This window comes from Montipora capricornis, chromosome 3 (assembly GCF_036669925.1).
Source record: "Montipora capricornis isolate CH-2021 chromosome 3, ASM3666992v2, whole genome shotgun sequence".
In the NCBI taxonomy this organism is placed as follows: Eukaryota; Metazoa; Cnidaria; class Anthozoa; order Scleractinia; family Acroporidae; genus Montipora; species Montipora capricornis.
This window is the reverse complement of record NC_090885.1, coordinates 38356793-38381792: the sequence shown is the minus strand read 5'-3', so window position 1 is coordinate 38381792 and position 25000 is coordinate 38356793. Positions and strand designations below refer to the sequence as shown.

The window sequence follows — 25000 nt, the reverse complement described above, 5'->3', positions numbered from 1 at the left end:
TAAAAAGGTAAGTTACCGTGCTTGCTTAAGAGCTATAATGGGCCAATCTTACCCCTTTGCTGCTTGTACTGATACTAATCACGCGCGTTATTTCATCGGCTCAGGGTACATTTTGCGGTAGCTAAACTAGAGGGTTTTTAAAGTAACTCTCGAAAAAACACCTGATAGGTAGAAAGTCTAGAGCAATATGGAACAATGTCTTACATAGTTTATGGGAAAATAAGTCAACTTAAAACGACGTCAACTCAAAACGTTTCTCTAGTCGTTGTTTTCAAGATCATAATTTCCATCCCTGGGTAAGGGGCTTTGTGTACGTTTTTAGCTATATCTTTTTTCCTTCCGATAATTTTTTAAAATCATTTTTGATTTAATGGGCCGGGATAGTTTGACACCAAAATTCTGCAATGACAAGTATAGGTCACCGTGCTCGTTTAAGAGTAAAACACCATCGTACTTGTGTATCTCGATTATCGCAGATCAAAACAACAAAATTCGCCATGTTCTCGGAATGCACGCGCTTATTCCCAAAGAATTGTGGGTCGTTCACAACTTCTCTGACGTGTTTTGAGAACTGTTTCAGCGTGTGTGATCCACTTACGCCATATTTTACAATGTTGCAAATTTGATCCAATTTATACATTCTCGTCACCAGAGTCTCAGGATCTTATGTCTGCGCATGACCCAAAGCTCTGGAAAACTCTATGAAGGAGAGCATGCGCCGTAGGGTTCCTTATAGCCAAAAAATGGCTATTTGAACCTTACAGCGACTGCTCACTCCTCGTGCTAACATGAAGGCACCAATTAGTGACGCTTTGGTTGTCCTTCACGAAAACCAATGAGAGGACACTTTGTTTCAGGATTCCCCAGGGCTCTACGCAAAAGAGAAGAGCTCTGGGGTCGAGATTGTTTATAAATATTGACACACCATATGCGCAGTACAGGATGCGCAAGCAGAGATAAAATCAGGAAAAATGAGGGGGCTACGAGGGTTACAAGGTCAGTGTTTACGCATGCGTCAGCTGCTCATTCGAGTCCGCGCGCGAGTGGAGCTACAGGCCAACACAAACGGATTTAAGATTTTGTGCAAAAAAAGCCGCACGGCCCTACTAGGAACACGTACTGCTCCGTGCGATGCAATTTAGGAGATTTCGTAGCTTTTAAACATCCAAGTAATTTACAGCAAAAGCTGCAAACAACGTATTAGATAAATTTTCTGAGCAGATTTTTTTATTTTATTTTGTCCTAACTTCATCTTCTGAGTGCTCATAAATCGTGTAAAGAGCCCATATGATAAAATGCTTATTGACTGAATTTAGGTCGGGCCGGACAGGCAAATATTTGGCCCTCGGTCATGGCGCACGGGTCCGTACGCCATGACCTCGGGCCAAATATTTTCCCGTCCGGCCCTCCCACTCAGTCAATAAGTACATATTCTTTGCTTTCTTCTATAGAAAAATTCATTGCCTAACTAGTGAATTCCACGGTTAATTTTACGCTAAAAACCGATATCGCATGAATCACGAAGTGATGAGTGCGACGTCGGTTTTTCGAGTGAAATTTACTTTGGAATTCACCAGTTGAACAATGAATTTTTTATTGAACGGCATGAGTTTTAAAAGAAAACAAGCACACCCTCAGGGAGCAAGTGGAAAAGGAAAAAAGCCATTTCAGAGTCAACTGTCAATAGCCAGCGAATAGGAATCACTCTAAAATTAGAAAGCATTAAAAACTTTGTCGGTTCAAGGTAAAAAAAAATCTGAGTTTTACTGATGTACTTTATTCCACTTTATCTCTGAAATCGAGATCATTCACATGTTGATGCATTTCATTGAAACCCGCCAGGTTGGCTCACAGGCGTCCCAAGTTCACAAGCTCACACGAGAAGCATGCGCATGCTTATCAAGTCAGTCTTAGAAGCGAGTGTTTCCAGGAGAAAAGGAACGGATAAATACGTGAAAAGAAAAAGGAACGAAGGAGTGGGAGGGAAAAAACCCAAGGACCCGGCGCCCCAAGCTCACAATGCGATTTTGCAATGCATAACTATAGGTCACAGAGGAAGAATTACGTTTTTGCAAACGTTGGCCGTGACGTAGCACTTATATTTGAACAGACTTAACTGATTAGAGTGTAATGTGAAGTGCTAGTTTTTCTACCCCATATGAACCATGTGAACGTTAGCCCTACTAATGGAAATAGGCCCACACAAGGACAGAGAGTTTAATAGTGAAGTTGAAAAACTAAATGTTTTTTTTCTTCGCAATAAACTTTCCCTACCTCAAATATGTTGTTCACTTCTGTTTTATGTCGATTCATTAGCCATTGTTGATATAGTGAAATCAGTACTCGTTTATATCCTCTTAAGCGAAGCAAAGGCTGCACACTCATCATCTCCGGAGCCGAACATCACTCCACAATTTGATCTCCTTTGACAAGCAAACGTCCTCAATCCCGATAAAATTTCCATTTCCATATAGCTCAATGATATTCACTCCACATACATATTATTTAGCGCATATTAGAGTCGTGAAGAACAAGAAAATCCGAGAAAAGTTCCGCTGTTTAGAAATCTTTTTGTCCGTGACTGAGGTTGTGCGCCTACCGAGGAATTGCGCGAGCCAAATCTTGAATTTCTTCAGCTGCTCTGATTGGTTGGAAGCGTTGCCGGCTCGGGTTAATTTCGACTGAAGCAATCAGAGCTGCTGAAGAAATTCAAGATTTGGCTCGCGCAATTTCTTTTATCCGCACTCCCCTTATGGAAGGCATCATTCCGACAAGTCCCTTTTACCTCTGAAGTTAGATTCCGACTGGTCCATTTTACTCTGAAGCTTGATTCAGACAGGCCCGTTTTTGAATAGCACCCCCTCCACAGGGGCAGAAATTCCAGATTCCGACAGGGTCCTCCTTAACATTACAAAAAAAATTCCTTCCATATGGGGGGTGCGGATAAAAAATGGAATGTCCCAAGAGCTTCAAAAGATATGCCAAAAATTGCAATACAGAGAAAAAAGCAGCTCTAAACAAATTAAAACTAATCAGTCAGCTTTAAGTTTATATCCTTCCGATGCATGACTTGAATAACTGCGTAACCACCAATGTGGACCACACCTATCATGATATGTCAAACTGGATTGAAAGCAGCGAACAATGCCGATAGAAAACATTTTCCAAACCGTTTTCCACCTGATCACGAAAAGAGTTGACTGTGTAAAAACTATATGGCAGTGCAGCCGCGTCGAGCCACAGAAAGCTTGCGACAAATGAAGCCTCGTTTATATTGAAGGGAGTTAACCTGGAATGACGTCATGGCTATAAAACCAAAATTTCTCGCGTCGATGGGTTACCATATTTTCTTAACTATGGTTCTCCGCGCGCGCGCGCCTTCGGTGCCTGCGCTCTTATCTCTCAATGACGTATCCATGTCCGTATCCATGGCTGTATCCAAAGTAACAACTGCGGCTGCAGCCTGGGACTGAATATCAGGCACCTGAAGCTTTGCCGAAGCAAATGTGGATGGTGTTTTGATGTGTTGAAACCGCCTGCCCACCACATCAGTCAACATCGTTCAACAGCGTTATCCACTGGATAAATCAATTGGTTTTGCTGGTGTTTATCCGCTGGATAGTGATTTATCCTCCCGAAGGGGGAGGGGGGGGGGGGGGAAGTCTACCATATAAAAAGGGGAAGGATGCTCGTGGTCTCGCCTAGGGGTGTAAATTTCGGATTTTGGTCTCACTGAGGGTGTTCTGGGAAAAACGTACTCATATGTAGCCATGAAGGTCTCCTTTAGGGTTACGCGCAAAGAAATATAAAAGTGCTTATTTACATTTATATATTTCTTCACGGAGGTGAAAGTATTAGATGATAATGTCTTTGCCATCATGAAAAGTCACTATATTTTTTATTTCTCTGTGTTTTAATATGGTCTCTTTTAGGGGTCAAAAAAAGCCTGGGCCACGCCCAGATTGGTCTCCTTTATTGGTTTAATTTAAAATTTCCGACGAGCATCCCTCCCCTTTTTATATGGGTCCTCTCCGACGAAAAAAACGGTCCTTTCCGACGAGCATCCCTCCCCTTTTGAACCGCAGCGTGGACGTGATACGCTATCACGAATATATGCAAATTAGAGTCACACGTTATTCTTTAACCGTCATGTATGCCAATATATACTATCCACCGTAGGAACACTGTCTACAGTAGGAACAGCTATCTACACTGTGTACAGTAGGAACAGTTATCTACACTGTCTACAATGGGAACAGCTATCTACACTATCTACAATAGGAACAGCTATCTACACTGTCTACAATAAGAACAGCTATCTACACTGTCTACAATGGGAACAGCTATCTACACTATCTACAATAGGAACAGCTATCTACACTGTCTACAATAAGAACAGCTATCTACACTGTCTACAATAGGAACAGCTATCTACACTGTCTACAATGGGAACAGCTATCTACACTGTCTACAGTAGGAACAGCTATCTACACTGTCTACAGTAGGAACAGCTATCTACACTCTCTCCAGTAGGAACAGCTATCTACACTGTGTACAGTAGGAACAGTTATCAACACTGTCTACAATGGGAACAGCTATCTACACTGTCTACAGTAGGAACAGTTATCTACACTGTCTACAATGGGAACAGATATCTACACTGTCTACAGTAGGAACAGCTATCTACGCTGTCTACAATAGGAACAGCTATCTACACTGACTACAATGGGAACAGCTATCTACACTGTCTACAGTAGAAACAGCTATCTACACTGTCTACAGTAGGAACAGCTATCTACACTGTCTACAGTAGGAACAGTTATCTACACTGTCTACAATGCGAACAGCTATCTACACTGTCTACAATGGGAACAGCTATCTACACTGTCTACAGTAGGAACAGCTATCTACACTGTCTATAATGGGAACAGCTATCTACTAGACAGTGTAGATAGCTGTTCCTACTGTAGACAGTGTAGATAGCTGTTTCTATGTAGACAGTTCAGTTTAGTGTACATGAGGAGTAGCTGACACTTTCCTTTAACTCATTTGCATATATTCCACGCGTGGACGGTGAGTGTACATACCCAGATCTCTCACGGTTCTGTCCAAAGGAATCAAAATGGCTGCCTCTAGGATGATGCTGGCATTCCCCCGACTTCACGTTGACCCCTCAGCAATAACAGGCCTTGTGGAATGGTACTGTGATCGACTGGGAATGAGCATTACTAAAGAGATGCAGAGCAACAAAGAGTTGATACAGTGGATCGGCTACAAGGATCGGCCGCAGTCGTCCTTTGTAGAATTTCGCTCTTCCCTTGAACAACCCAAGCTTCCCAAGTTCTACAATCACCAACCATCCTCCGATGTTTATTGGAAAATAGGGTTATCCCTGGTTGATGTAGACACTGCTCGCTCGAAACTTGTGAGTCAAGGCGTTGATGTTTCTTTTCCTACTCAATTCATGGATATTGGCTACATGTGTCACCTAACTGACCCTTTCGGTTACACTATAGAATTATTACAGCAAGATTTTCAATCTAACTTCTGTCCACAAAAAGTAAAAACCTTTCTGCAGCCGAACCTAGCCCTGGGTCAGCAAGCTCACATAGGGCAAATTACACTTCGTGTCTCTAATATTGAAAAAAGCCTAAGCTTTTACCAGTCTGTCCTTGGTATGAAGCTGTTATCACGACAAAGTGTTCCCCATAAATTCAACTTGTACTTCCTAGCATGTACTGAAGAGACTCCTCCTTCAGATGATATCAATGCTGTGGCCATCAGAGAGTGGCTCTGGAGAAGGCCTTATACAACTCTGGAACTACAACACTGGCCGACTGAACAATGCAGAAAGTACAAAACTGCTAACATAAACCAGGAAAGTGGCTTTACTGCTCTTGCATTCCAAGTTGATGCTGACCGTTTCCAGGAGCTAAAATCTCATGCGAATGCAAAAGACGTCAGTATGGAATATCCAGAGTACGATAGTGATGTCCTGGAATGCAAAGACCCAGATGGTTCAAGTGTCCTGTTTATCCTGCAAAATTGCTCTTAGTATTAATAGCCATTACAACACGAGGTCCCACGATTTATGAGTCAAATGGTCAATGAGTCAATGAGTCATGAGTCAATGAGACTCGCAGTCAAAATAGGGATAATTTATTGATTAAGCCTAAGCCCTCGTTTCAGTGATCAGGCCTAAGCACTCTCTGAAATTTTAGCTTTCATTTTATGGGTTAGGGTAATTGCACTAACTCATTGACTCATAAATACTTTATACTCGTACCACACTGCACACATAAAGTAAACATAACAGCAAGAGTTTATCCCAACAATATCTGTATTGCATGCAGGACAGTTGTCTCTCACAGATTTTAAACCTGATAGTCTTAAATGTTGAAAAGATACTTACCCAAAAATGTCTCATACTTACATGTAAGCTCCCTTTTACTAGAGACCAACAAACAGAAGAGAAACTTTCTTACTGTAAAATGTGTTTGAGTATCAACTGTTTATGATATAGCAGTTGACTCTCAACAGGACTTTACAGTGTCCCTTTCTCTTTCGCTATGGCGAACAAAGGCAATGCATACTAGGTACAGGCACTTAATGGAGGGGACATTTTTGACTGCTTAACCCATTGACACCTTAAACACCCTAGGATACCCCCAGTTGACGAGTAAAATCATCTGGCGTTAAACAGTAACATCTGTCAAGTCTCGCTCCCAGCAGTCAATGGGTCAAAGGAAGATTGTGGCTTGCCTGTTCTCAAGTGCTTCACTCAAGCTTGCTAGGCTGTCACACTTGTGTAATCTTAGGACAGAAGGAAGATTGTAAGAATCTGGGTAATCGTGAAGAACAGCTCCCCTTCACAGACAGTCCACCACCAGTTGGCTAACAGCTTTATTTACGTTTTGCTAAAAAGATAGTTGCTGGTAGGGCATCTGTTCGCCCACTGTCAGTAAGGTGTTGGTAACCCGTCGGTAGAATGTTGGTAACTTCAGTCAGGGCAATTATTGCCTTGAAATTTTTATATGCAATCCCTCATAATTGAATCGAAAAGATAAAATGAAATTTGTAATAGTCTCCAACATTAATGGCTCTTTTCTGTAAGTTCCGCACAATCTCTATTCAATTTCTCTTCCAATAAAATACTTCGCTTCCCAGTAAGATAGAAGCAAGGCTCAACTAAGTTTCACAACATGTTGTACTTTATTTCATTCAAACAAATCCTTAAGCAAGGCTGCACTGGAAAAAAGTAAAGGAAGAAAAGTTTAAAACCTAGTTGCAAGACAAGAATAAAATAATGACAAATTACAAAATGAAGGTGCACCTTTCCAAGGTAAAAGTGTAAAATTCAGACTTTATAGCTTTGACTTACTGTAGCAAGTTATGCAAATTACTAACGAAACTAATTCTCACACAGTCTGCAGTTTGTGTTGGTGGAAATAAAAAAGGCAGAAAGCAACATCATGCCAAAAAAATCACCAGAAATGGCATTAGGTTAGGGAAAACCAAAATCTGAAAATTTGTTGAAGTGTTTTATTAGAGACCCTGAACAAAGAAGAGCACTAGCAGATTGAAAACTTGAAAAATATGTTGCATGTACATCTGTATTATTCAAGGTTGTGTTTTTTCCCAGTAAACAAATTCCTCTACTTGGTCAAACCACATTGCAAAAATTAAAACACTTTACAATAACTGATTGAAGAGAAGGAAGATTATTTATGGTAAATTACTGACCATAAATTATTGTACCAGTAACCAAATTCCAGTTCCATCCTTTGCAACAAGCCAATATAATTTCTAGCTTCAGCAAAAAGTTAAAACTTAGTTGAAAAATACAGACACAAAGCAAACTTTCTTCACTCTAAATTTATGGCAATATTATTTTATTTTAAAATAATTAGTACAGTGTATGTGTTATTTTATGGATAAACAGTTTCAATGGGGAAATAATGAGTAAAATATCCATAATATAGTTTGTTTGTTCAAACAAGTGTACATAATTTATCACATGTAGATGATCTTAGATACTTTAGTATTTGTAATGAGACCTAGTAAAATACTAACTTATAAACCTCTGCATAAGTCCTATTTTCCTCATGTCATGTTCCAAATCTATAAAATCTGTGTAGAATAGATACTCTTGATTACATTTGGGAAACTAGAAAAATTACTTCAAACAGGTCACAATTATATTATTATAAGATAAATTATTAAACTCAATACTCATCTCTGGTTGACTATCTAAAAATCTCTTTTTTGTTATATTCAAAAGGATCTCTTCAACATTGACAAGCTAGAATATGATTATTTGTACGCACAAAAGATGCTAATGTTTCAGTGACACTGAATTTCCCTTGTTCGCTTTTGTTTGGTGTACAGGCTGTCTATACCGACACTAATAATTTCAGGGGAATTTGCCAGTCATTGCTGATACATTTACTACAATGACTTTCTAAATGGCTGGTACCAAAACTGCTGTTCAAGGCGAGGTCACTTCATTGCAACCCTTGCTTTGGTTTGGTCTAAAAGGAGAGCCAAAACAGAAAATAATGTTCTCTTATCTACGTCAAGATATTCGCATGAAAATGCAACAGAACAAGTAACCCAATTTCATTTTGTTAAACAGCATTACTTCAGGTTTTCAGCCACAACTTTGCTCCTGACATTTAACCTTTTAGAACTTGACTAATAATAATTTTTCACTTTTATCTCTTAAGATAATTTAAACACAACTATGCTGTATGCAAATTCTAAACTTAACGCAATCTTCTATTTTTATGCTTAAATACTTGTCAGTTACCCATATATATTAGATGACCCTTCAAGGTTCCAGTTTGTTACTGCCGATCAACTTTATACTACTTAAAACCAATAGTTAGTGCTAACCAAAATTTGTGAAACATGGCCCATTTTCCTCTCTTATATGTTATAGAGTTACATGGTATGACAATGTAATAATTATGTAACATTTAAGTTGCCATAATAAGATATTACTGATGAGCTAGCCATCAAGTACTTTTTTTCTCACACACAATAGATTTAGAAATACCAAATTTGCATTCTTTATGTCACTGTTTCAAGTCACTGTCTGACATGTTTACCCCCAGACAGAACTGTACATTCCTGTTAGTCTGCATAGCAGGCGCAAAAAAAGGGAAAGAAGGGGAGAAAAATGCCCAGTCCCCTCTCCCGCTTTCCCTACCTCCCTTCCTCCCTCCCCTCTTAACGCCTGCCATGCAGGCTACATTCCTGTGCCTGAAACTGACAAAACACAATGAAGCTTACATCTAAGTTCGCAAGAATATACCAACTATTTGTTTGTTAGAAACTACTGCTTTCAAAGGCAATCACCTCGCCAAATGTTACATATTTATAATTTGGTGCCTGGGGGTACTTCTAAGTTTCTAAGGTGTGCTTCAACTAAAGCCCTGTCTTCATATGCAAGCTACCCATGGTAATAACGACAAAGAAAGAAGTTCTTTTGAAGCAACCACTTCAATACCCTTTGACAACATCAATAATTAATCTATTATTATTATTATTAGGACAATCAATTTGACCCAAGTTTCTAGATATAACCTAACCGTAACTCTTTGGGCTGATTATGTCACCTTTGTTAAAAAAAAGAATATTGTATTGTAAAACCTGAAATGCAAATAGTATTTACTGCATAGACAATAATGGCTGTTATTATGACAAAATTTATGGTAGACACCATTGACTAGCTTATCATATACCTGGGTGCCCCAAAGAACTCATCTTACAAAATAGTGTAATATACTATAATGAAAAAACAACCAGACACCAAGCCATAGACACTTTCATGGGCAGCTGATACTGTTAACTAACAGCACCTACAATGTATACACACATAACAAAATAATATATATAGCGACAATTTTTTTTCCAATTTTTAGGGTTATGATTGATTTCGTTACCACTATTTGTTGAATGACCAACCAGTACATATATTTATTAATTCTAGTTTCCACTGCCAGCACTTCCTTGTAACTGAATCCTGTATGAATGACCTCGACATTTTCCTTCAAAACAATGCATTCATGCAACAAGCATGGCATTCGTGGTATGGACTGCTCAACTCTTACCTTACCTGACTTTAATATGAAATACAAGCATTAACCATTTCAGTCCTGAGAGACACCTCTAAATTTTACTCTGTCTAACAACAGACGAGTATACTCGTCAATAAGGGCCGCTTCAAGGGTGGATGGGTAAACCTGATGTTTTAGGATTCCCGCACTGCACTCCTGCCACAATAATTTTGCTACTTAAAAGTATTGAAGGTTTTTAGTCCCTTTTAAACTAATATCTAAACAAAACTAAATTTTATGGGGTGGGATGAACAATGATGACAATCACCTGACCCACATGATGATGAACCCAGGCTCCAATGCAACTCTGACTGCAAACTACATTCTTAATAAAATGTAAAATGATAAAATATGTTCTGTTATTGTAACTACTACAATGACCTCACAGGCACAAGTGTAGCATGTGTTAGATCTAGTTTTGAGTTTACCCAAAAGCCATAACACTGATATTGTTTTTTTAATTGACAGTCCTTTAAAATACAGTGAAGGACACCAAGTGAATGCACTGAACACTCTTTGTGAAAACCACCTTCAGCTGTAGCCTGCAAGTAGCATGTATGTCGACTTGCCATCTGTAAATCTACTAAGAAGGCCTCAAGGAATCTTGACCAGATGGACTGAGATCTCTTCCTTCAAGCAGACACTCGCAAACAGCTACATTTTCGCTTGTGCCTCACTCTCTTGTGTGACTTTCGTAACTTCTCCGCAGTCTTTTCATTATCCGCTTCTTGTGAAGCCTTCTCATACCAATCTGCTTCCAGTATATACCATGCTGGAGGCCAGCGTTTTTCTTCTATCGACTTGAGAGTACTAGAGTCGAGGTTCTTGATAACTTTTGGACACTGACGACAGATGGCATTGTAATGAGTGGCAATAAAGTGAATAAACCACGCTTCCAGCTGAGAAGCATTATGGATCTGAGCTTCAACCAGGTATCCTATCAAACCAAAACCCATGTATTACTGACAATCCAACAAAAAATTCAGTCACTATTTTTTGGCAAGTAACAGAAAGTTTCCCCAACAGCCTAGAATTTGAGTGACAATTATAACAACAATTTATTATCATGGCTTATATCGACCTTACTTATAAAAGAGGTTCCTGTTTTCCCTTCTCCTCAAAAACCAACCTATAATTTGACGTGGATTCGTTGTGTCCCCATTTACACATGACTGTGTACATGTAGTGCCTCAGCACACTTCCACGACACTATTCATTTTATACTGGGCACACTTTGGACAAAAAACTGTACTGCTCTCAGACAGCCAGGATCACATACCGTAATTTTAATGAGTGGATTACAAGAAATTCTGACTGCTTTTCTCAAAAACTTGGAAACTTTTAAGCACTAGCAAGTAATTTACAAGAATAATAATATTAGTATTAATGCTTGCATCAAAACAAGGAAAATTTTCAGGCTACCGATTACCGCTCACAAGAAACAAGGTAAATCCCTAAGCTGAGGCCCCTTTCTGAAAATCCTGGCCACTTTCCAGGCCCAAAAAGGACATTGTGAAACTGTGATCCAACTATTTTAGAAAGAATGTCTTTCAATAGATTTTCAAGATTTAAAAAATTTAGATAATCACAAGGTTTCGTGCCTTGTGGTGGCCACGGTTGAAGATACAAAGAGATTTACATGTACAGTCCACACAATATGTCTGAAAAGTTTCTGAACTTTTGAGAAACAGGCCACTGGTTACCACTCACTTGACCAGGTTGCCATAAAATATTGTTCATAAGTTATTGTCCCAGGTTACATGTAAATACTAGCTGTAAAAAACTCACATATAAGCCGCATCTTTTTGCCAAAGACTGGGCTCAAAATCGTGGGTGCAGGTTATATATGAGACTATTGCTTTCAGAGGGAGTAAACTGGTTGGTGTGGGGTCACAAATAACACTAAAAACCTTCAGCAAATAAAGATTAAACATACAGTATTCTTTGACCAATCACTTCAACACTGATCTCTCCACCATGTGAAAGAAAATAACACCCTATTCGGGAGAACTGATGAGGCAAATGGCCAACTGTTTTGTTGCCTGTCATTACTTGCATGGCAGGTTTGTCAGCAGGTTGTTAAAACTCTCGTTCAGCGACACATTTGTCTCCGATCATTGGCCTCCATACATCCTCATAAACATAATATACATGCATGTTGTTAACTGATCACAGTAAAAAATGTGGCTCGGTCCAGACTTCCTTCTGTAAATGACTGTGTAGTTACAAAGCAAACCCTACACTTTGTAATCTCATAATTTTCATTTCAACTTTGGGCTTTAACAATGAAGACAACTGCAAGTCAGTCCCAAGAATTAAGGAAATCAATTAAATAAAATCTTTTAAAAGGTATTTTAAGAGTTGATTAGCTAACTCCTTAAGGTCGCTGCAAATACACAGCATTACATTTTGGCATTGTCACAACAACTGTGAACAAACAAAACTTTCTTGCCAGAGTGTTTTTTCAAGTTTTCACTTTTTCCTCAAAATTATGCTTGAAATTTGGGTGCAGATTACCTACAAGTGCGGCTTATACACAAGTTTTTACGGTAAGTAATGAACATTACGTACTACATTCTATTGTTACTTCTACAGATGTATCATCTTTTTACATGTGTATATATCTTCTTTTTTTTTATATAGTTGAGACCAGAGGTTTTTCTTCAATTCAGGTAACAGCCACCACCACACCCTGTCTCGGTCAGCTAATGTGTATCACATGGAAGTGAGACTTTATTTTGTCTAACGCCAAACAAATTTTACTCATCAACTGGGGGAGTCCTGTGGTGCCTAAGGAATGAATGGGTTAACAGAAGAATAATCTGCTAAATAAATATCAACATTGCTTACCAATAATATCTTCTGCTACAGCCATTTCATCTGTTGCCATAGAAACATTGAGTTCTTTCACAATGACCTGCTCGCAAAGAGCAACAAGTCTTGGCAAACAAAAAAAGTTTGCTAAAGCCATTACGGCGAGGGTGTCATCCAAAGCTAGGCAGGGACACTCGCCAGTATAGAGAAACTCAAGGACTTTCAAAAATGCATCAAAATTGGTGTCTTTGAATTCCACCTGTAAAGGTGCAAGAAGACCTAAAGTTACAGTTGTATTCCCTGTCAAAGGGAACATTACTCAAATATTTGTATTCATACAAATTCAGGGCTTTTAATACTTCTTAGAAGTTAATGAAATGTACAGTAATGAAAATGAGGGAAAACCAATCTGTCAATAGACCGTATTCCTAAATGGCAGCTAAGTAATTATTCTTTTGTCTTTATGCTGATCATCCCCAATAGCCTCACTAGCAGGAAGAAAATTCAAAACAATTTTTGCTCCAAAGTGAGGTTAGTGAGGATGATTAGCACAAAGACATAAGAATAAATTATTTCTTCATCGCTATTTATGAATACGGTCTATGCCTAGTGAAATCAAAGGACTTTATCACAATCCAAAGCACCTGCTATAAAACAAGCGCCATAGTTTTCTGGGAATAGGACACACCTTTAACGGCATTTATGTCACAAACTGAAAATCTCATCAAAATACTTGGTTATAAGACGCATCTTAAATAGAAGAATATGGTACAACACATCGCCAGTTATGCTCTCAACTGAACATTTTAGTGTACATAAGTTACCAACAATGGAAGAAGGAAATTCAACTAGAATTTAGAGAAAAACCTTTAAACCCTGCTGTTATTAGTACTTTCTTGAGGGTCTTTTTGTTGTACAACGCTAAGGATTGATCGAAGGCCACTATCACGAATGTTGGTGTGAGGCCACCATTTTGGGATCACAGTAAGGGACAGACTGGGATGAGTTTAACATACAAGACGGCGGCAAAGGATCGAAGAACCATCCCTGCATGAGTTTTGTTGCAAGAAGATACTCCGCTATTAGATGCACCTTGAGTTTAGATCACATTTGGGACCAACAAGCAATTTCTTTGAGAAAAAATGCTGCGCCTTATAACTAAGAAACTATGATACTTGGTGCATGTGATAAGAAACATTTGAAAAAAAGCAATGCCTAGCTGTAAGCATGCTGTTGGAACAATTTGTAAATGTGTTAGTCAAAGCAGATTAACCTGACAAAGGGCTTACACTGGAAACATCAGCTTTACAACCTCTCTTCTGTGATCAATACACGTACATACATGCAAAAATCAGCCCAGTTAGCTGTTCCAAAGAGAATCTACAGCCTGGCACCCACAAAGTTTTCTTAAAACAGCATGATTGACCCCACTCCCCTACACCTATCTTTCCAAAACTTCAAATCAGCCACAGTTCCATCTACCTTTCATTGTGTTTTTAAAAAGTCAACATTTGATTCAACCATCTGACTCCCACCAAGTCCTGTCAGTAGAGCATCATCGGAAAAAAAAACACAAAGGACAAGGGTACGTGTATGTTACTTTCTGCCCCAGGAAGGAGGAGGGGGGGGGGCGGAAGACTGCAGTTAGCAACAGGCTGGGATGATCATCGTATCTTTTAGGGTTCAAAATCAGGGATCTGGTACCTTTTAAGGTGTCTAGAAGGTTTTGGGCCACCAAAGTTTAAGCTGGTGTCTTTTAGGATATCTTTACTATTCTTGAAATTAATAGGTCTGAAAATTATGACAATGCTTTTTCAAAAACTTTCAAGCAGAAGGTGTTTGAAGTTCAATTTCCATTCAATTAAATCAACTTTATTTAAAACACGGTAAATGGCTCAGCAAGCTGGTTTTCAGACATGCCGTGTAAGAATTACAAGATATGTATGCTTACAATTACACGAAATACAAGATATAAATGTTAAAATGACTAATAAACTAGGTATAACTTAGCACTAAATCAAATCCTCACCACTTGGACTCCACTTTCCTTGAAATGCCCTGTCATGAACATAGCTGCCATCATTTCACACCGTGCGACCAGAAACGCCTTGTGAGCAACAATGATCCCACCCTGTACTTGGAACACAATATCAGAAAACGTTTGAGAGTTCACTAGCTTCTTACAGCAAGAAACCATTCCTCGCACCATCTTGGAATGGACTTCAGTGTTCATGTACTCCAAGTTGTTCAAAACATTTGTGACATAATCAACAAGATTGGAAATTTGAAGATCCCGAGCTGCTTCCTCAAGCTCCTCTGTGCATGCCTCCAGAGGAATGTTACCACTGTACAGAAATTCAAGGATGTACATGAAAGTTCTGTGCGACACAAAATTGTCAACTATAACTTGTACATAAAAGCTGCACTCGTCACCAACCCAGGCATTGTTGTAGGAACTAATGGCCACAAAACCCCTCGGCAAACTTCCTCTCTTTCCAAACACAAGCGAGTCTTGTAAAACCAGCCTTCTAGGGCTCCAAAGACCACTGGTGATACCAATTTCCTTTGCATCAAAGAGTTCAGCAAACACCGGTGAAGCAGCACAAAGAACCACTTTGTGCGCTTGGATAGGCTGTCCTTGAACTAAGAACTCCACATCAGCACACATTCCACTTTGTAAAAGTGCTATCAGGTTCTCCTTGTAACAGGATGCTTTCACACTGATCCCTGGGGCATCTGGCTTGTCTGGGAGATAGGGTGGCTGAAGTTGGGGCTTCAAGACACCTTTTAGGTGCGATGACCAAAAACGAGTTTGACGTCTGGTGATCAATGCTGTGCGTACTGCATTTTCAAACACGTCATTGATTCCCCACATGGTTACGACACTTGTCTCATAATAGGTTGCCCCAATCTCCTTGGCTACCTGGCGACCCATATCAGGAGTCACAAGAGAACACTCTTGCATTCGTTTGGACAAGCTTCTACTAGTGTTTACAATATTTGGATTCTTGAAATGCATTCTCCAGTCCGATTGTGTTCCCACCAAAACAATAGGTGTTCTTGGACAGTACCTCTTAATTTCACTGTACCACACCGCATTGACATTTTTGAAGGTATTAGGGCAGTTGATGGCAAAACAAAGTACCACAACATGCGCATGCTGATAGGCAAACTTGCGGTTGAATTCATGATCACCAAATGTGTCCCACAGTCTCAATGCTACATCTACACCATCAACTTTGAAGTTTGCTCTTTGTCGTATTTCTTGCGATACATGATACTGGTCAATAGCAAAGACAGTGGGAAAATGAACATGTTGCTTCTGGCTTGGGTTTGGGGGGAGTATACCAACACCAAGAGCCTCACCACAGATCAGTCGTGTTTTTCCGACACCCGTGTCACCAATAACCACGCACTTAATGAGTTCACGCGGGAGCTCTTGATCATAGTCAATTTCATCCATAACATAAGCTTAATTGCTTCAAAAAACCAACCAATACGCAGGGGACGATTCTTCTGTGATGCGACGAGGAAAATACAAACAGGATCGTCTTTGAAATTTCCCCAACGAAACACGAAACCTTAGAATTTTGACTATTGCTTGTGTTTCCTTTTGACGAAGGCTCAAATGTTATTAAACGTGGTTTCAGTTCAGAGGACTAACTGCCAAGAATATCGACGTCTTTGTTTTGATATCAAGACGACTGTTTACGTCAATGAAGCTTCCTTAAAGGTGAACCATAACACAGACGCCCGCCACCCAAAAATATCAACTTCCTATGGGTTTCAAATGACGAGATTCTCGGAAATGGTACGTGCGTTGTTGAAATCACAATGGCGGTGGCACCCACGCCTAGCATCAAAACAAACGTCGAAAATCGATAACGTAGAACATACCAATAGCAATGATAGAGAAATTGGTCCCGTAGAAAGCAGCCATCCACGAAAGTGGCCAAACTTCCGCTATAAGGTACAAGTTCAGTCGTACCAGATGCCTTATTACTTCTTTCATAGGTTCGGCAAAATTTCTGACGACCTGAAATGCTTGGCTTGGAGTGGTTGTGTGGCTAACACACGCAGCAGAACGATTTCGGTACCTCAGAACGAGCAGATGTTTCTTTGAAGCCAAATTGAAGTTCCCTGGAAATATCTTGCAATAACGGGATACTTCTTTTTCGAACGCGTTAATTTTCGATCAAATATGATTTATGTTTTGGTTTGATTTACATGTCATTTGGTTGGTTTCATCATTTTTTTTTCTACGAAAGGTAAGCCACCAATCAAAAACAAGAATATGGTCACGTGCCAAATATGCAGGAATTTTTGCGCGACATATGCGACCGCTAGAGGTACACAAAATAATGTTTTTTTAGGGATATTGCACTTTTGTAGTGCATTTTTAGAGGTACATGCCTAAACCGAGGAGCTTACATAATGTAAGTCAGTTCAAAAGGGAAACCATACGCAGTGCTCCTCCAAGGTACTGTACACGGAAAGTATACGTTATATTTCATCTTAAATTTCTCGTGAAAGTCAAGCAATTCCTTTTGAATGAAATAAAACACTTCTCTTTTCCAAAATCTTTATAGATTCGAGGACAAGCGCAGAGAGAATATCAATTTATGTAAAACGTGAGAAATTTGTGAAATATTGTCTCAAGGGTGTAAAGATCAATTGAAATACAATGATACCAAGAACGTGCCAGTGGATGAAATACTCTTGTTTATCATTTTAAGAAGGTCAAGGTGCGGATCATTGAAAGGTCTTGAAAAAACGTAGCAAACAATAGTTTAACTTGATTAAGAGTTAACATGGTACGGTCGAGTGTACTTTGGGGAAGGACTTTTGAACCCGAGCGAGATTTTTCCAAGATCAATGGATCGATACTGAACAGGAGAACGTTGCATCAGTGGTGTGAATGCATTCTTAGTCCCAGGCCCAATTATTCTTCAGTCTCCCGAGACACGTATTTTGTCGGCAAGAATGTTGACCATTTGACACCGGATACAATGTTTATTGCAGCTGCTGTGAGTTGCTATGGTCTAGTCACTTAGAGCAAACCGTTTCATAGTCACAACTTCTTTTATTTATGCTGTACTCCTCTGCCCGTAAAGTGTTTCACCATCAAATCAGCTTTAGCTTGTACGGGAAGTGAATTTTCCTTTTGTTTTTTCATAAGTTATTCGTACATAAGCACGTGCATGACATGACGACATTTGGAAGGAATTCTCTCGAGTAACACAGGTAACATCACGTGCACTGAAAGGGGAAAGCAAAACGTACAACTGAGCTGAGAGGTCAATGCTATGTCGTTGTTGAAGCCGTTGTTTTGTTCAAATTCAGCAATGAATCTTTTTAGCTACGTTCTTAAAGACCCCATGTCTGGAAGTAAGATACTACGAACGAGTTTTCTACAACATTATGTTTAAATAGTCGTGACGTCACAACACTAATCAAATTCACCACTGAATATGGCAGATTTTTTGACATTCTTGTCAAACACTGCCATAACATCCATCTACCGGAAGAAGACATTCACTGGCCTCAACACCAAATAAGATTCGTCATGCAAAGTAAACCTATTCTAAGAGACGTTTCAGGAAAGGAACTGCAGGAATTAGTGTATTGTAAACCGGTGCTCGAACAAACATTTGCGGTTGTCAGAGGGGCGTTTATTGGAAGCATGGCGTTTACTTCAGTTATCGCACTTTCGTCCCAAAATCAGTTTTACTACTTTTAGTTGGAAGAATAACATTTTTGAAAAAAGAGCTAAAATGAATTCATGTACAATTACCGTTAATCAGCAACTGATCCATGGTGCACAGTTTGTTCTTTTGGGCGTAGGGATGCATTGACGCGTTTAATTTTTTAGTGTTAGATGCTTAGAGTTTAGTGTGAACTTTTTTAATTGGCCGAAGCGGAAAATACCGTAATACCCTTTGCTTGCCCACCTAAATATTCAATAAGCATTGTGTTTGCTTTCTCTTGGGACCAGTGTAAGTCTGGTATGAAACAAGTTAGTAATAAAGTGCCAAGTCATACCTTTTGTTGATCACATCACCTGGATTATATATATCTATTGATTTATTTATTCATTTAGTATATACTAAAACTGTTGCATGTTGCTAGCCTTCAGAGGGCGCTCTGATTGGCTGTTCAAACTATGGATATCCTTTTCACCTCCGTGCATCTCGCGCGGGATTTGCGCCCGAAAATATTGTAATCGCTGGAGGAATAATGAGTTAAAATCATCTTTTTGTGCTATTTTATCTCACTGTTTTGGTATATCCTAAAACGACCAGTGTAAGCTCACAAATATCAGATAGTAACTGAGAAATCTGTAGAAACGAGATAGTTGCTCACTCAAGAACCGCTTGCGACATTGCCACGCGTTAGTAAGTCTGCGTGCAGACGGGCGCAACAACTCCCATCTTTTGAGAGAAGTAGGTTCGGCAGATGTTGGATGTCGTTGGTAGTGCTGTGCAAACCAATGCAACAACTCCAAACAACAAGCACCAGGATGTGCAAACAAACGCAACATGCTAAGGCATGCGGGCCAAACACTCGCAGCATTTCAACCTTGGCACAACATGTTGCATACGTTTGGCCACCCTCTTTGCGATATGTTGCAACGTGATGGATGACGTTGGATCAAATTTGGAAAGGGTCAAACTTTTCGTGCAACATTTTGCGGGATGTTGCATTATGTTGTACTTCAGGCAACATTGTTGCTCTGGGGCATGCGCGCTAGGTCCACTTGTTGCGCACCAGGGGCCTGAGGCACGTAAACATTGACATGTCGCAACATCATGCAACAATGTTGCAAGATGTTGCATTGAAATGTTGCGAGCGTTTGGCCAGCAGGCCTTAAGACCAAACAATCTTGCATTGGGGGTTGTTAGCCAACAAGGTTGCGTTCGTTTGCACGGGGCCTAAGAACGTAATCGGCACTACAAAAGCTGCGAAAAGGGGACAGGGTTTCCTCTAGTTGGAAGGCGTAAATAAAAGAATAGGAATTCTTGATTTGCCAGTTTATCCATAAGTATCCCAAGCGTTTAAAACGAACTATGATCAAAACAATTATCATTCTTTGACCAGGTGATTATCTTGTTTTCCACCAGCAATTTCTTTGTTGTACTGATTAACGTCAACACGTGGGTCTTTGAATAGCGAACTGCTGAATCAAAAGATCCTTCGGATCCTTCGTGACAAGCTTGTCACAAGCTATTGTCAGGCTGTATTGTTCAAGTTCGAATCGTGATATTCAAATCGCTCACTGGTAAAGTGCTTTTTTGTTCCTTCAGTCAAATCATGGAATCGCAAAATGTCAAGAATGCTAGTTCCTTCAGAAACTGTCTTTGTTATATTATAAATCCGCACGTGGTTCCTTGAATAACAATTCGCCGTAGAAACCGAAGATTCTTACTGGTTATTGGCCTTTCACGCTTTCAACGGAAAGTTTCAAGAGCTCATCCGGTTACGCAAACCCGACCCAAGCATAAGTTTTCGCCTGTTAGGAAGATTAATGTTAGCTTGTTGTCAACAGACGATGAGACCTTAAGAACAACAATTTAGTCAGATGGAAAGAGATACTTTTAAAAATGGGCCCAAATATTCCGATGGGATAGAACTTAACGGGACCAGCCCCAAATTAATATTCCGGTACGATTATTCCGTTGGAATTCGATCCTAAAACTGCACAGTATCCTCGCTAGTGCGCCCACTGAGGCAGTGATTTTTTTTAAATAAACCATTTGCGTTTTGGGGTTATAAAGAAAATGTTCTTAAAATCAGTTTCTATTCTCATTTGTCTCCAGTTAGTTGTCGGCTGGCAGAGGTGACCTTGTTTTGTCAACGTTACGTCCATAATACTGACCAAAGAACTTGAGCAACGACGGTACCTCAAGGACCGTCACGATACCGTTTTGTTTTTCTGCCGAACAAAATCGAACTAATCGCGTCGATTTAGTTCCATTACGTTTAGTAATCAAAGTTAATCGAACTCACCGAAAAGATTCCAGTTCAATTATGTTCGATTACCGAACCAATCAACAACAATCGAACCAATCGAATTTTTGGTTCCGTTTTGTTCGATTGACCACGCCGGATTTATGGGAACGAGTGATGTTTAAAAGTTCTCTATTGCATTCGCCTACGGTTCGTGCAACTTCCGTATAGGGAAGGTATCTGTTTACTCTCTACAACCTCTAATTTTATTGGATCCCTTTGGGAGGCAGCTCTATTGTGTTTTTTGGCATGGTCGAACGTTTCTTTTGTATTGTTCTTTGTGTCCATTGTTTTCTGAACCAATCCCGAGAGTCGTTCCGAGAGCCGTTTCAAATGTGCCATCCACAGAAACAAAAGATCCTTCCAGTGTTTTCAGCAGGCCGCGCCCTTGTGGGATACCCCCAAGAAAAATAGAAATGGCGCATTAAAAACCATGCAAATGCGCCCACTGGGGCGCACAAGGATGCTACGAGCAAAAGAGACTTTTAGAAGTACCAGATTATTTAAAGCCCTTGGTGACTTTTACCTTCGTCAGTCACACGTGCATTGCGCAGCTTCGACATCTTTGCCGCCATATCGGATCAGGTAGGTACTTCGATAATTTAACAGATAATTTAGAGAGAGGTCATTGGGCAAATTTAACTTCCTGCCCCAGCCGCCTTAGAGGCACTGTTGCAGTCCCTTTAACCAGCAAGGCCGCAAACTGACGACAAACACACAGTTGCATTACAGAGATTAGGGAAAGATGAGTATAATTTACTGAATTTGGTTACATGTGTAAATGACTTTGATACAGTGGAACTTGTCGAGAACTCTATTGATGCGCCTGATTTATCTAGTGATGTAATAAGTCCCGAATATCAGGAGGGAGTTCCTATCGTTAAATTTAAAGGTAGTCTTAACTTTTGGGCGTTTCTCGTCTCATTCGCGATACTATTGTATGTGGGTATAAGATCCCCTTTATTTACACTCTACCCGCAGCGAGCTTTGGCAATAATCCATCTGCTATTCAGCATAGTGAATTAGTGGAACAAACTATTTCTGATCTCCTTATAGCAGGCTCAGTGGTTGAATGTGAGTGTGCCCCTACTGTGGTTAACCCCCTATCCGTTTCCATTCACGCTAGTGGTAAGAAAAGGCTCATATTAGACTTACGATATCCGAATCAATTTCTTATGAAATCCAAGATTAAATTCGAGGACGCGAAAACCATGTATTATTCCTTCATCGATTGTTCTCAGAATTGGCTATTTCCCTTTGATATCAAATCTGGTTATCATCATATTGACATTTTTCCCCCAGACCAAGAGTTTTTAGGCTTTTCCTGGTCTAAGGATGGGGTTATTCGATTTTATAAATTTACTGTTTTGCCATTCGGCATTTCCACCGGGCCTTATATTTTTACAAAAAGTCTGAGGCCCTTAATACTTTATTGGCGTCTCCAGGCTATTCGAATTATTGTTTATTTGGATGATGGCCTAAGCGTATGTCCAACATTTCCTGATTGTTATTCCCAGTCTATGGCTGTGAAATCAGATTTGTCCCAAGCGGACTTTGTAACCAATAGTCTTAAAAGCATATGGGTGCCAGTTCAGTCTCTCAGATGGTTGGGCTATCAATGGGATTTAGAGCATAATTCGTTATCTATTCCTGTGGAAAAAATCGACAGGCTACTAGCGAGTATTGACATTGCGCTCCTTCACAGTAGATTACCAGCCAGGCAACTGGCCTCTGTCACCGGAAGTATTATTTCTAATATGCTTGTTTTTGGCAAGGTGTGTAAGCTGATGACCAAAAGCCTACACAGGGCTCTCGATTGCCGGCAAGGGTGGGATTCCTGTGTTGATTAGACCCATGTGCGCGCAAAGAGTTAGAGTTTTGGAAGAATAACGTTTCTAACTTGAATTCTAGGTCGTTTCTCAATACTGTTCGTAAGCCATCTGGCATTGTCTATTCAGATGCCAGTGCTACTGGCTGTGCTGCCTTTATTGCAATTGATGATACGCCTGTCTTGCATATTAACTGGGATTCATTACAGATGAACCAGAGCTCTACCTGGAAAGAACTTCTGTGTCACTTTTGCTCTCAAAAGGTTTGCACACCTTCTCTCAGGAGTAGGATGTTAAGTGGTTTACTGCCGGACAACCAAGCAGTTCCTTCGATTGTTCATTCCGGTAGTATGAAGGAGCACTTGCATATCTTGGCGCTCGACATATTTCAGACCGCCAAAGATAATAACATTGACATGGAAGTTGAGTGGATACCTCGTACTCAGAATGAGAGGGCAGATTATTTGAGCAAGATTGTTGATTATGATGACTGGACAGTCAAGGATTGCTATTTTCATGCTGTTACCTCTGTTTGGGGCCCCTGCTCAGTAGACGGTTTTGCTAGCTACAAAAATCACAGGGTTCCCAGGTTCTATTCCAAGTACTTTAATCCAGATTCCTTGGGTGTTGATTCACTCGCCTTTAGTTGGGTCGGCGAAACATGTTAGCTTCTGCCACCTGTTTCGCTAGTTAAGAAGGTCATCCTTCGCGTCTGTTTGTGTCGGTGTCGGGGAATTTTGGTAGTTCCTTATTGGCCGTCAGCCCATTACTGGCCCCTTTTGGTGGAACGCGGGAGTCTTTTCAAGTCATTTGTTTCAGATTGTCTCTACGTTGAGAATGGTAAGGATGTTTTTCTCCATGGGGGGAACAAGAGTTCCCTTTTCGAATCAGAGAATTTTAGTACCCCAGTGCTTTTTCTGTTGCTCGACGGTCCTGTACGGGAATCGGTATAGGTTGCTGTGGAGTAGTAGGCCGCTTGGCCGCTGGACCACTGGGCCAGTTTACGACGAACGCAGTAGTTTTTTGCCAGTACATGAATATTCTCCGTTTTTACGCCACTGGCTGTCTGTATGTAAGCCGTTTTTGGCTGGTTGGCTTTTTTCTATTATTGAGGCTTCTTATTTTCACTGAACTTGCTCACTCGTTTGCTCATAATTATCTTTCTTTTCTTATTATGTTTCTGCAAGGTGGACGTGCGTTTGCTTCGAAGATTTCTCATCTAAAGGTTCCAGAGTTTCGTAAGTTAGCAGCCGATCTTCCGTTGCGCACCAATGAAGCGAAGGTTCCTTCGACGACGGAGCGTTACTCAAGAGCTTTTCAGAAATTCAGGAAATGGTCTTCATCTTCGTCGTCGAGGTAATCATTTCAGTGTGATTAGAATATAAAGTCGAAAGGTAGTATACGATCCAAGATGAAGGAGGGTCTTGCTACGTCACTATCTCATCAGTGTGAAAACGAGGCTGCAAAGCGCAATTGCCGTTTTAATTCCCAGTCAGTACAAAATGTTTGCTTCATGGGTTTAATTGTACCATAAAGCGACGTCACATGACTTATCACATGAGAAGAAAAATCTTTAGAAACCCTTGAACTTATGAAAAATCCTTGTCTTTTTTTAAACTAGTTTCAATATTTAATTCTCAGCCTCTCTTATCACAAACCTTTTAACGTTTGACTGTCTAAAACGTTCACTCCACCTTTTACAGGTATTTTTCTCTTTGTTTTAATGATCAAAGACACTTGTCAAAGAGCAATGCTTGGTCGACTGAATGACTAAACATGAGAACTGGACTGATGCTCTAAGTTGTTTATCCCGTCTGTTTCTAGTTAAAGATTATAGTTTTAACGTTTTTGGACATTCACTACAATGAATCCTTGAGGAACTAATTAACAATTATTCACCGAAGTGGAGGTGAATAGTGGTGGATATTTGTGTTTAGCGAATTTGCGGTTGTATTTAGAGAACTTTGGTTTGTGTTTGCAGATGCGAATTTGCTGTCGTCTTTGCTGAATTTTGATTCGTGTTTAGCCTTTTTTGTTGTAGTGCTTAAATGAATTTTGATTTGTGTTTAGCGAATTTCTTTGTTACTGTGTTTAGAGAACTTTGGTTTGTGTTTTGCAGATGTGAGCCAACGTTCAGTAAAGACCGACTTATTTAAAATGCAGTTTATTTATCCTGCGTCTATGATCATTATTATCCTTCGATTGGAGTTGTGCCCAGCCTAGCGCTAA

General features: G+C 40.0%; 3 protein-coding genes and 1 long non-coding RNA gene across 4 annotated transcripts in view; 3 read left to right on the top strand and 1 right to left on the bottom strand.

Moving 5' to 3' along the window:
- Positions 1-4976: 4976 nt before the first annotated feature.
- LOC138043070 (uncharacterized) lies at positions 4977-7702 on the top strand. The gene has a single exon (XM_068889183.1). It carries the CDS (start codon positions 5123-5125, stop codon positions 6053-6055), a length of 933 nt encoding a protein of 310 aa, XP_068745284.1. The 5' UTR covers positions 4977-5122; the 3' UTR covers positions 6056-7702.
- LOC138043069 (rho-related BTB domain-containing protein 1-like) lies at positions 7194-17174 on the bottom strand. Its single transcript, XM_068889182.1, has 3 exons — positions 14965-17174; positions 12972-13194; positions 7194-11058 (listed from the first exon to the last, which is right to left on the bottom strand). The coding sequence occupies exons 1-3, from the start codon at positions 16396-16398 to the stop codon at positions 10754-10756; spliced, it is 1962 nt and encodes a 653-aa protein (XP_068745283.1). The 5' UTR covers positions 16399-17174; the 3' UTR covers positions 7194-10753.
- A 104-nt stretch (positions 17175-17278) lies between these two features.
- On the top strand, positions 17279-18976 carry LOC138043071 (uncharacterized). The gene is made up of 2 exons (XR_011131187.1): positions 17279-17415; positions 17525-18976. It is a non-coding gene; the product is annotated as an uncharacterized lncRNA (long non-coding RNA).
- Positions 18977-24345: 5369 nt separating this feature from the next.
- Positions 24346-25000, top strand: part of LOC138043067 (BTB/POZ domain-containing protein 6-B-like) — a 2456-nt gene continuing 1801 nt past the window's right edge. The window contains exons 1-2 of the mRNA XM_068889180.1: positions 24346-24474; positions 24891-25000. The exon at positions 24891-25000 is cut by the window's right edge and continues 1801 nt beyond it. The gene's annotated coding sequence lies outside the window, so the exon portion shown is untranslated. The remainder of the gene's footprint in view (positions 24475-24890) is intronic.